General features: G+C 40.6%; 1 protein-coding gene across 2 annotated transcripts in view; it reads right to left on the reverse strand.

The window, feature by feature from the left end:
- Positions 1-417: 417 nt before the first annotated feature.
- Positions 418-13,557, reverse strand: part of TSNAX (translin-associated factor X) — a 14,295-nt gene continuing 1,155 nt past the window's right edge. For both annotated transcript variants that reach the window (XM_005856357.2, XM_005856356.2), the window contains exons 3-6: positions 12,115-12,229; positions 10,780-10,910; positions 5,598-5,725; positions 418-2,281 (exon numbers count right to left, since the gene is read on the reverse strand). In XM_005856357.2, coding sequence (XP_005856419.1) covers positions 1,904-2,281; positions 5,598-5,725; positions 10,780-10,910; positions 12,115-12,229 — 752 coding nt within the window. In that variant the 3' untranslated portion in view covers positions 418-1,903. The remainder of the gene's footprint in view (positions 2,282-5,597; positions 5,726-10,779; positions 10,911-12,114; positions 12,230-13,557) is intronic.

Below are 13,557 nucleotides of genomic sequence, written 5' to 3' on the forward strand. Positions count from 1 at the left end.
AGGGAACAGTTAACTACCTACTCAAAGGCAGCCTCCACCCTCCTAAGCTGATGCCTTGTCTTCACCCTCCTCCTCTCGATAAAGTGCACGTTGGCCAATCCAGGTGAAGCAGTTCTCCTTTCCAACAACAGGCTTAGAGGAATGAGAGTGTGACCAGGTCTGGGTGAATGAGATGAAAGAAATGTCTTTCCTGAAACTCACCCAACCTCTGGTCCTATTTTAAGAAATAATAAATCTCCCGATCAAGCTAGTCTATATTGGGTTTCCTGTTTGGGCCAAAAATTATATACAACAATGGACAACAGTGTGGTGATTGGGGGTGGGGAAGAGTGGAAGAGGGGATAAATGGTGATGGGGGAGGGGGGAATTATATACAACAATTTGATTAAGTATTTCTCAGCATAATAAAAAATAAGATTAACTTTATGTTTTAATATTTTATTCAAAGACTTCAGTTTTAAACATCTGTAAGATATTTTTGCTTTTAACATAAATTTAACTTCAAGTGGCAGAAGAAACAAAAATATGTAATGAGACTACATTTCAGCGATCTATCTTCGAATAGGGAAACAAAAAAGTCACTACCACCAAAACAAACTAACAAACCTAATTTATTCGGCATGCCTATGTTTTTTTTTCCTCTAGGTAATTTGTTGGGGGTAAATTACACTTTCAAAGAATCAGCTCTTACAAACAGAGCAGCTAATCTTTCAAAAAATAAAATCCGGTTTCTAATTTTTCAAAACTTACAAAACCCAGTGGAAATGTCTGGTTGTCACCAACAGCTCAGGTCATGCTCAGGTCAGTTTCACATCACAGGGGATCATCTACAACTAATTTCTGTAGGCAAATGCCAACGCTAAATGTAACTAGAAACTACCATTGTTGTTCCCAATGTGTTGACAATTGTCTTATTGCTGAATTGTACAGGATCAGTTTTCTTTGGCAACTTTTATACTATCGATGAACACAACTGGACAACTAGACAACTATAAAGGCTTGGGTTAACTTAGTATTTCAAAAATTTCAAAACTTCATTATAATTACTTAAATATAATTTCTTATAGATGCTAGAATAGGAAAGTCTCCAAACATGCCTAATGTCAATATAATAGACAACAAAAAAAAAACTGCCAACTAATCACCACTAAAAGTTTTACAGTTGTATGTACAAGCATATAATTCAACTAAAACACCAGTAAAAATATTACAATATTAATTCCAATTCTCTATCCGATTTTCTGTGATAAAGCACAAAAGTTAAAAGTAGAAACTGACATCTGGGTATCTGTCAATTTTTCTGGAAGGCTATTTCATCATGGGGATTCAAAGTGGCCTAAATTAGCCAGAACATACTGTGAATTCTTACCATGATGCCACATAAAATTAAAGTATATTGATAACTTTGTAATTTTAATTCTGTTCTATGGAATAAGCCTATTTTGGAGGCTTGGCACACTACTACCAAGAAATTAAAACAAAAAGCTCAAGTCCAGGTGTATGACTAGAAAGTCTTTTCTATGTATTACAAAACCACCGACTTAAGTTATGATTGGCTTCCACTAATTACTAGCACTCAAAACCCACACAAAGTGAAGCGAAACGGGTGCAGAAAGCGCACTCAGGCACACTCACACAAGACAAGAGACAAGTGATGGAATTTAGCCCACAAAAATTCAGACAGGCCTCTAGGCAAACACTTGTATGCAAGCTTTCATGAGTAAGAAGTAGAAAATGCTTCATTTTGATAATTTTATGTACAGCTTGTTTATAATTCCAAACAAGTGAAACTGAAAATGTCCTATGTAAAAGCCACAATAAAGTCAGATACAATACCCAGTAACAGTCTCACAAACTGGTCTCTCTTAGGAGTTCAAGAGAATAACAAGTGGGTGATGTTATTCTAAGAAATGCCCTCTTCTTGATCAATCATTTCTGTTTTAACTGAAAAGACATCTGCCAGCATGTGTTTGGGAATTTCTGAGCCTCTGACTTTCAAGGCATAACAGGCATTCTCCACCTTGGCCAGGCTCTGCTTCAAGGTATAGAGCTTCTTAGACACCTCGTAAGGGCCGGTATTGCCAATGAATGAAAACCCATCATACACCTGGCGTAAGAACTGGCTCACTTCAAAGGGGGTGTCGATGTCCCCGTTGCCCACGCTGTTAATGCACATCCGCATCAACTCGCCGGTCAGATCGGCCACTCCCAGCAGGTAATCGACAGGGGTGATTCTCAGTCTCCAAGTACCAGACTCTTTATCGTGAGCGTCGGAGGAGGGCTGGTAGAAGAAAACACACACACACAAAGAAAACACCGGTGAGAAAGAGTGAATTTGCAGGTGTCACATGTATTATAAGGCACAAAACCAATAGCCCATCAGCCATGCTAATCTTCTCTAAATAAAATGATCTATTTTGTTTAAAGACTATTTGTGATGTTCCAAGAGGAATTCATGCCTTGGGTAGGGAGTTTAATGAAATTTGTCCAAGATAATTTTGAAATCTAATACTGTATCATTATAAAGTCAACTATTTCCAACTTCACTTGACATACAAAATAAAGTTAAAGCATTCTTAAACAGGGCCCAATCACTTTACTGCATGACGAACGTCCTTATTTAAATAACACATCTCGAAGTCTCCATGTATGTGGTTGGTTCTCCTCTTCCTAAGCCACTCGGCCCTTTCTGGCCTCTCTCTTATCCCTATCCAGCACTGACCATCCTCATTGATTACTCTCTTGCTACATCCTCCTCAGTTCCTTTAGGCTCCTATTTTTCTACTGCAACCAGAGAAAACACAGCCTGAATCGATGTTAAAACCTACTTTTGTGAGTACTTGATTCAAGAGGTCGAGTCCCACTGAGCTGAAAAATAATAATAATTACATCTGCATCTGTAGTTCGTTCCACTACAAATGACTCACCGCTCCTTTCACTTTATCTGAGATGATTCTCTCTCCAGTCTCCTTAGACATTATTCCAAACCGTCATCACTCTCCTCAGCCCCCTACTTAATCCCAAACCTACGGTCAGTGGCCTGGTCATGTTGCCAGGTCACCTGGCACAAGCTCTCTCGATGGCCTTATGCCTATAAAAGAAAACTCAGGTCCACACCCATCTTTACCTTCTATCCTATAAAGTTAAAGCATTCTTAAACAGGAACCAATCACTTTACTGCATGAGAAATGTCCTTATTTAAATAACACATCTCGAAGCCCCCCATGTACGTGATTGGTTCTCCTCTTCCTAAGCCACTCGGCGCTTTCTGGCCTCTCTCCTATCCCTATTCAGCACTGACCATCCTCATTGACTACTCTCTTGCTACATCCTCCTCAGTTCCTTTAGGCTCCTATTTTTCTACTGCAACCAGAGAAAACACAGCCTGAATCGATGTTAAAACCTACTTTTGTGAGTACTTGATTCAAGAGGTCGAGTCCCACTGAGCTGAAAAATAATAATAATTACATCTGCATCTGTAGTTCGTTCCACTACAAATGACTCACCGCTCCTTTCACTTTATCTTAGATGATTCTCTCTCCAGTCTCCTTAGACATTATTCCAAACCGTCATCACTCTCCTCAGCCCCCTACTTAATCCCAAACCTACGGTCAGTGGCCTGGTCATGTTGCCAGGTCACCTGGCACAAGCTCTCTCGATGGCCTTATGCCTATAAAAGAAAACTCAGGTCCACACCCATCTTTACCTTCTATCCTCCAGTCTCAGGTGATGAGTTGTCCCTCCTCTTGTTTGAGGTTAACTCTTCCAAATGACCTTGACCCATCTCCTCCCACCTCTTCCAGGACCTTGCTTCATAAGGTGTATGCCCTTGGGCAAGTTATTTCATCTCTCTAAACCTCAGTTTCCTCATCTGTAAAATGGGATAACAGTACCTACCTCAGAGGTTTTATTTCAAGGATGAAATAATATTTACCACGTTCTTGGCATTGCGCCCAACACAAAGTAAATACTCAATAAATGTTAGCTGCTATCAATCACCATCACCATTACCATGTAAATCTCTCTCCACATCAATTCTCTCTACACACTGCATTCTTTCAGGAAGAGGCGATGCTTAAATTGTTACTAAGAGTCTGTATGAGACGTAGGGGAAGTAATTACAATGGAGGCCCCTTTAGAGAGGGGCTGGCTGCAAAGGCCTGGGGGTGACAACGGAGCTGCACAGCTGAGAAACTAGAGGTTTTCTTCCAGGTCAGGGTTAAAGGAGAAGTAGTACAGGATGAGTCTAAGGGTATAAGGCACATTTAGGAACTTGAACTTTATAGATAACAGAGTCGCTGAGAAGGAAGCAAGGAAATGGCAGTCAAATGGAGTATATTACTAAGATCGTTCAATGCTGTTGGACTCTCTTCTGAGACCAGCTGGTCCAATCCTCGCAATGTCAAGTATGAGATGAGATGAGGTCCAAGAAACACCAGAGGGAATACAGCTAGTTACTGACAGAAATGAGTAAGTATCCAAAGTCAGCTTCAGATTATTCTGGTGCCTTTAAAACTACAGCATGACATAAAGTACCTGCTATGTTCCGTTTCTATTAACTGTTAGAGAAAAGGCATCTTTTTAGGAAGGGTAGGGAAACTGTAGGAGTGGAAAGAGGGCTCCATTGCATAGGTCATTCATAAAAATAACTTTTGCTTGAGAAAATATTAACGTTCTTATTTCTATCATTAGACAGAAGGAGTTCCCTGGTTATAACTAAAAGTTGATTTCGGAGAAAAAAGCATGTTAAAATGAATTTCCTCCTTTATAAACTTCATATAGTTTAAAAACTGAGAAAATGCGTACCTTCCTTAAAGTTAGTTTCTATCTGTCATGTCAAAATTAAGTCCCCCGCTTTCAATATAAACATTTTAGCTAATATTCAAGAAAACACTATTTCTATAGCTTCTTACATCGTCTGACTCTGAGTAATTTTTAAATACTAAAACAGAAACAAAGATAAAAAATAAAGAAAAAAACTTTAATTTTACCTTTAAGTATACTAGTATCTCAGGAAATATCAAACATTTAAAATCTCACCTCACTGCTTGAATATTGTATCTTGAGACCCAGGGCACCTACTTTGGTTGCAGGCTCGATCCCCGGCCCTGGTCGGGGCGTGTGCAGGAGGCAACCGATCCATCATCGATGTTTCTCTCTCTCTGTCTCTCCTCCTCCCTTCTCCACTCTCTAAAAATCAATGGAACAATATCCTCAGGTGAGGATTAAAAAATAAAATAGATGTATCTTGAATTAAAGCCAATAAAGGCAACACATTTTTTTAAAAAGGATGAAATGAGATAGTGCTTATAAAGGGCACACAGTAAATACAGCGACACCGAAACTGAACTTACAGGAATCGCTCAATAGTGCTTCAGGTGGACAGGGAGATCTACTCTCCCTCAACACACCCACCGCTGTTCTTGTCCTAGCCACCAACTAAAATAGTCAGAAAGGCCATTTCCCTGCGTGGGAATCTATGAAACCACGCTGCCATCTCCATATCCTACCACCAGCAGCCAGTATAAACCTCCTACAATCATGATACCGTTACATGAATGAGGTAATAAATGTGACATGTGGCTTTAAATTCTTACCGTCTTGTTTTCTTTCCCACTGTCTTCCGTTGTAAATACCAACTGCTTATTGATTTCCTCCATACTGATCAGTGATCGTGTTCTGATGAAGTGTTGAAAAGAGACGGCCTCCACATATTCCTGGAGCCCTGAAAAACCAACCAGAAAATGACTAAGGAAAACCATTCCGTTAGTAAGAATGTCATAAAGACGTCACGTGGAGCATCACCTGGCTAAACAAAAGCTCAGTGCACGCCTACGGAGCGCGAGCACTGGGTCTGGTATTTAGTGACATTTGCAACAGCATGGATGGGCCCTGAGAACACTATTCTAAGTGAAATGAGTCAGACAGAAAAAGCCATATGATTTCACTCCTAAAACTGAAACTTATGAACACAAACAGCAGAGTGGTGGTTGCCAGAGGGAAGGGGGTGGGGGGAGAAGGGCGTCGTTATATGAGGTGACAGGAGAAGATCTGACTTTGGGTGTGGGCACACGGTGCAACATACAGATCCTGCAACATAGAAGCCCACACATGAAGCCTGTATGTTCATGGTGACCAATGTCACCCCAATCAATTTAATAAAAACTGTTTAAAAATTCATCTGTGGTGTCAATCTCTATTAATGTGGGTGGTTATCAGATAGTACATTTTCAAGCATATCTAGTCATTATTTAAGGTGTCTGTGGGGGGTGTTTGATTAAAGTTACTGCAGAGATGAGGTGGCCATTTCTACTCCATAGAAATTAAGTTTCGTGATATACCATGGAGAAAGTTCAAGGCCATCTGGCCCCCAACACTGAAAAGCATTTTTGGGTCACATGTAGGTTAAAGGATGTTTAAACAAGTTATGTTTCAAGTTGATGAAAAGAACATCCGCTATTTTCAGTGACTAATCCCCAAGGTGAAAAATTTCAACCTACTGCCATATCCCATCAAACAATGCCTTCCCCTTCTGCTTTTGCCTTGGACGAGATCCAATTAGAATTATTTACAGAAACAGCTGCCAGTAAGAGAGAAGCTTGTCGGCTGCTTTTCTGCAATTTGTTATTTTTCTCCTCGTCCTTCCATTAGAACATATACAAGGAAACCCAATTACAGGCTTCTGGCTGTTTTTACTTATTCTTATAAAGGTGAACAGACAAGACAAGAGGTTCCATTATAAATCCCAAGTTCATGTCTGCACTTTCTTTCCAGGCTTTCAATCGTTCAAAAAACTGTTTGCCAAGTGCCCCCAGCTCCTCCACTCCCGGGTGGATACCCAAGAGAACTGAGGGTATATGTTCACACAAAGACTTGCAGGTCAATGTTCGTTCATAGCAGCAACTTCACTGAACTTCAATAGCCTCATGCGTTAAGTAAAACATCAACCTGCCCTGTAGGATTTACGTAGAATAATAGATCGGGGTACAAGGGCCCTCCTCTGTAACGTGAATTACACTGAGAATAATTAAAATAAGAATGACAGGTATTAATTTTTGCTAGAAATATTTTATAACTTAGAATGCAGTGGGGCTTTTTTGTTTTGTTTCAATGTATTAACTCACAATTAAAAGAGGCCGTTATTATTCCATAATGTTAGTCCAATATGCACTATAACAGTAAAAAGTAATAGGTAAGTTATGCTAATGGATCCCTATTCTTTACCCTATTAAGGCACTGTAAACTAAGACAGTTTGTCAAGGAGTAAGGACCTCTTTGACTTAGTGCATATGTTAAGTCCTATGGAAAAAAGAGCAACATCAGAACTGTAATGTGGGTGGGTTTATAAGGAAAAGCTTAATATTGGGGGGAGGAGAGTTTAAGCAGGATAAAGCCTTTACCAGGGGTTAGGTTCTCAAGTCAACATGCAAACCCATGTGGCACGAAATCCATGGCAACACTTACTAGCTTATGACCTTGGGCAAGCTGCTTAACTTCTGGGAGTCTGAATCCCCCCTCTATGAAGTAAAAATTATACCTTCGTCTTAGGGATATAATAAAGGCCATGAATATAAAGAACAGTAGCTAAGAATAGCTCTAACTGGCCCAAAACATCCACCTAACCCATCATTCACATTCTCGGGTAAGAGAATGAAAATATCAGGTAGGGTATGAACTTAGCTTCGTACACCGAAATGTACGAAAATTAAATGACAATTTTTATCCTCAGAGTGACATAAACTAAATATATATATATATATATATGTAAATATACATAACTTATTTTCTTTGACACAAAGGGCATTTTCCTCCAACTGTTAATTTTTCAACAAGAGAGAAAAATAAAACAATAACATGACAGGGCACAAAAAATGGTTAAGTGACTTATTTCAAGCAACTAATGATCCGCTCATTTGTTTAACCACCCCTTGGGACAACCCGTAACCTCCTCTGATAAGAAGCGTGTAGAAAACAGACCGAACCTTTTGTTGTTGTTCAATTATGAGTAGGATGCTCAGTGCTGGAGCTCACACAAGGGTCCCGTAGGGACTGCTCTGCGTGCCATTAGCACTATTCTTAATGAGGAAAAGCACAGAACTCCTTTAGTTCAGTGCCAGGATTGTTTTATCTCCAAGTCAAAAGAACAACTATTTGGAGCAACACCAAAACAAGCATTGAACAATTACAAACAGCAAGCTATTCATAAGCATCATGTTGTTAATGCTACGCTAATGATAAGTAACCTGTGTTTTTCTCAAATAAAATATGTCAGCAAATTTTTAAGTCCCAGATACCTCTTCATTTGACTGATTTATTACTTAACTTTAAGGGAAAACAATTCTTATTGCTTCAACTTAAAGAACCTAGTTTTATTTTAAAGACTTGTTATGAGCCCTAGCCGGATTGGCTTAGTGTTGGCCTGCGGACTGAAGGTCCTGGGTTGGATTCTAGTCAAAGGTCACAGGCCCGGGTTGCAGGCTTGGTCCCCAGTAGGGGGCGTGCACGAGGCAGCCGATCCATGATTCTCTCTCATCATTGATGTTTCTGTCTCTCTCTCCCTGCCTCTCTGAAATAAATAAATAAATATATATATATAACATAACATAATATATGTATGTGTGTGTGTGTGTGTGTGTGTATATATACTTATTTATTTATTTATTTAAAAAGAGTATTATTATGGATGTAATCCCCCAATACAAAGAACTGCTCTGGAAAAGGAGCTAGGAACTCATTAGTCAATAGTGATTTTTCTATTTTAAAAAAAAAATCAGTTACAGCCCTGGCTGGTTTTCTCAGTGGTTAGTTAGAGCGATGGCTGATGAACCAAAGGGTCTCAGGTTCTCTCTCCCTCCCTTCCATTTTCTCTAGAAATTAGTGGAAAAAATATCCTCAGAGAAGGATGAAAAAAAAAAAGCTATAAATTACAAACAGTAAAGTGTACAAATCTTAAATGTCAAACTCAATGAATTGTTACGTATGTGCAGGATGATGTAGCTCCATCCAGATAAACACGTAACACATCTCTGACGCTCCAGAAAGCTCCCTCGTGCCTCTGGTCAATCACCCTGCCCCAACTCCACCAGGTCACCCTACCCTGCCTTTCTCCCTTGGTTAACGCTGCCTCTTTCTGAACTTCACGGAAATGGAATGACCAGCAGATACTCTCTTACGTCGGCTAATTTTGCCCAAGAGAATGCCTGTGAGACTCCTGTTTGCTGCTGTGTCTGTTCAGCAGTTTTTATTGCTACGTGCTATTACCTTGTACAGCGACACCACAATGTATGCATTCTCATGCTGATGGCACCGGGGACATTTTCCAGTTTTAGGGTATTAAGACGATGGCTGTTAGGAGCTTTCTCACACACCTTTTGGCGGCATAAGCCTCCCTTCTCTTGGGTACATACCCGGAAGTGATCATAAAATAGACACATATTTTAGCTAGAGCAGGGGTGGGCAAACTTTTTGACTCGAGGGCCACAATGGGTTCTTAAACTGGACCGGAGGGCCGGAACAAAAGCATGGATGGAGTGTTTGTGTGAACTAATATAAATTCAAAGTAAACATCATTACATAAAAGGGTACGGTCTTTTTTTTTTTAGTTTTATTCATTTCAAACGGGCCGGATCCAGCCCTCGGGCCGTAGTTTGCCCACGGCTGAGCTAGACACTACCAGTTTTTTAAAGTGGTGTTTATAACTGTCATGCTGGTGAATGGTATTTCACTGTGAATTACTCTAGTGCAGTGGTCGGCAAACACATTAGTCAACAGAGCCAAATATCAACAGTACAACGATTGAAATTTCTTTTGAGAGCCAAATTTTTTAAACTTAAACTATACAGGTAGGTACATTGTTAATTAACTTAATTAGGGTACTCCTAAGATGGCCTTTGCTAAAAACGTCCTCAATCTGATTGAGGTACGTTCGCTGAGGTCGACCCCTTCCAACTCTCCCATCCACACTCGTCTTGTATACTTGTTTCGTCCATCTCCTTTCGTTCATCCCCTCTATATGTCCAAACCACCTCAACATACCTTCCTCAATCCTCGACACTACATCCTTTCACTCCACAACGTTCCCTAAAGTCAACTTAATAAAGTTTCAATCGCACTGTACGTGCGCACCCGCACGTGGTATTTTGTGGAAGAGCCACACTCACGGAGCCAAAGAGCCGCATGTGGCTCGTGAGCCATGGTTTGCTGACCACTGGGCTAACGGTACACGTGGATTTTATTGCCAGGGGTAGGGGTGTTGGTTGGCATCCCTAACCTCTGTGTTCAGGGATCAACTATAATTTGCAAATGGTTATAATCACCAAGATCCAGTATTCCCTGGAACTTTTTAAATGAAGATAAACTCGGTGCCATCCTAAAATCCCCCGTATAGAGGCACACCAGCGATGTTTGGATCCACCTGGCCAGGTGATATAGTCTCCTTTATGAACTCACTAAAGCTGAAACCTGCCACCAGTGAGCTATACCCATGCTGGGAGATCAGATGCCCCTTGTCTGAATTCACTCTACACGTTCAAGAATAAAGTCACTGAGAAAACAGTTACTAGGAAACAGACTTTATTAAAATCTATAATGACTAACTGCACGGTTAGAAAAATAAAGCCGATCGAATGTTTTTGGGTTACCTTTACGTTACTACTCAGCAGTCCCAATTTTTTAAAGCCAATAATATGTTACCAAGAACCCATTAAAATTCATGCAACTCACACATCAATGGTGTGACACATTATTTTAAAAGTAATGTTAGCGTTGAAGAGAACTCACCTGTCGTAATGGCTCTATGGAATTGATGCATCTCTTCTCCCAAGAGCTCCTGGGCCACCTGCAGTATCTTTTGTCTGACACCATCCAATTTAATTTCCGACTCAGTCAGTATTTCCTCCATATCAGGAGTGCTAGAACCAAGATATTGGGAACTTTTAGAACATCAGCCAGATGCTTTATAGAGAAAAACTGAAATAATCTAATGATCACTTAACAGAGGCCTAAATAAATATTGTATGTATTTAGATGCTAACTCAAAACTGCAACTGATTTTATTAAAACTATGTAAACACATGGAAAATGCTGCAACATACTATTAAGTGAAAAAAAAATACACAAAGCTCTATGTGTTATAATCATAACTATAAGAAAAATCATAGGGGGGTGGGAGCAGCCGGGGAGAGGTCCATGGGGGAAAAAAGGAGACATATGTAATACTTTCAACAATACAGAATTTAAATTTAAAAAAAAAGAAAAATTATGTTCATAACAATATGACATCTGGATCTGTCTGCTTTCAGTCAGGATGGAGTAACGTGGGCAGAAATTATCCTCCCACCAAAAACAACTAAAAAAGAAAAAAAAAACATACAAACTATGGACAACACCGGACAACAGGAAGCACGGGACAGCGACCTGAGAGAGAGGTGAGGAAAAGGACAGGTGCCCACGGACTGTCCTATCTGAGTGCCTGGACACTTCCCAAGTGACAGCGCAGGAATGAGAAACCTACACAGAGCCGGGAAGCTCCCTGAGAAAGTATTTTGAATGGAATGAAAATGAGAACAGCATATCCAAGTTCACGGAATGCAGGGAAAGCGTTCTTAGAGACTCGCAAGGGAAAGTTACAGCACTAAATGTCTACGTTAGAAAGGAGAGTTCGTCTTTGATCTCAGCTTCCACCTCGAGAAACTAAAAAAAGGGGAGCAAACGAATCCAAAGCAAGCGTGCAAAGGGAAAAAACAGGTTGGGGTAATGCAAGTAGGGAAACGGACAATGTCATAAAACCAAGATCCTGTAAGATCAGTAACATGGAGCCAGACAGATCAGGAAAAAGAACACAAATACCAACATGAGGAATGAGAGGAGATGTCACTACAGAGCCTACAGAAATGAAAGGATAAAGAAAAAAATTCCTTGAGAGGCACAGCTACCAAAGCTTACTGATAAAGGAAAAGACACCTACCTATATCTATTGAAGAAAATGTTTATTCTTAAAATGTGCCTGCTGCTAACGTCCTCTGACCCAATGCTGACAAAAATAAGTCACGGAATATTCTAGCAGCTAGTTAGAATTACATCCAACTGTCGTAAAAGTCAGAGGTATTTACTCACCTTGTAATCCTATGGAGCAGAAAGATTATCCTTTTACTTTCTACGGTTATATCCCGACTGAGTTTTACAAGTCTCTCATATTTGTCATGTCGTGCATCGAGTTCCTGCTGAAAGGCTAAGAATACATTATTTTGACCATCAGCATGATTATTCTATACGTAAAGCCTATCACACAGAATTGTTACTCTTCATGACAAAGCAACTCTTATTTACTCTATAAAGAGCACAAAGTCATCGTATTTATTTTTAAAGTAGTTGGAAATTAACGTCTCTGCTGGTTAGTGTTACTATTCATGACAAAGCAACTCTTATTTACTCTATACAGAGCACAAAGTCATCGTATTATTTTTAAAGTAGTTGGAAATTAACGTCTCTGCTGGTAACTCAAATATCCTTTCTTTAAGTAGACGTATGTCTTAACTGGGTTTTACCCCTCAGAGCCTTATCATGAAACGGTGCACACACATCTATCCATCCAAGACTTACTGAGGGACAGGCGTTCCCGCTCTGGGCAAAGTGCAAAAAATACAACCCGTCTTCAAAAGTCTAGTTGAGGAAACAGAACCAATGCACAAGGTGCCCTTGGACCAGCGGGTCTCGGGTTCAATTCCCTGTCAAGGGCACGTATCTCAGCTGCAGGTTTGATTCCCGACCCTGGTTGGGGATCGTGTGGGAGGCAACCAATCCATGTTTTTCTCTCCCCCGCACCCACCCTCCACTCTCTCTATAAAAAAATAAAAACTAAAAAAATTTTAAAAATCAATGGAAAAAATATTCTCAGGTGAGGATTAAAAAAAAAAAGACACACTTAAAAGATTAATGAGATGTACATACACACCTAATGTGTGTACCTATGTGTGTGTGTGTGTGTCTCCCTGATACGCATACACACCTGATGTATAGTGATGTGTCACATAACGACATCCTGGTCACCAATGGCCCTCACAGACAAGGGAGGTCCTATCCTATGTAATAAAAGCCTAATATGCTAAGCGTCCGACCGCTCGACCAGCCGCTATGACGTGCCCTCGTGCCCAGGACATGCCCTGGAGACACACACCCCCGCATCCCTCCCCAGCCTCTAAAATATTTCTTCTAATTAATTTCCTTTCGATGTGCACAAATCCGTGCACCGGGCCTCCAGTAAGATTATAATGGAGATGAAAAATCCCTCTTGCCTATTGATGCCATGGCCATGGTACTTAGTAACACAACCCAGGACCCAGCGTCTGTGGCCTGGATGTAACCACTCCGCTAGCACATGCGATTACGGTGGGTGGGAGCGCCCGTGAATGGCACCCCCGGGCACCACCCGGTGATGGAACCACCTGGTGACCCGCCTCTCCCATCACCAAGCAGCACAGGTGAATGTGCGTGTGCTGACATCTATGGACACGCGGTTATTTCTGGCCAGATGGCATTGTCTCATGTCAATTCACCAAC

The sequence above is a fragment of the Myotis brandtii genome, unplaced genomic scaffold, assembly GCF_000412655.1.
Source record: "Myotis brandtii unplaced genomic scaffold, ASM41265v1 scaffold1026, whole genome shotgun sequence".
Lineage (NCBI taxonomy): Eukaryota > Metazoa > Chordata > Mammalia > Chiroptera > Vespertilionidae > Myotis > Myotis brandtii.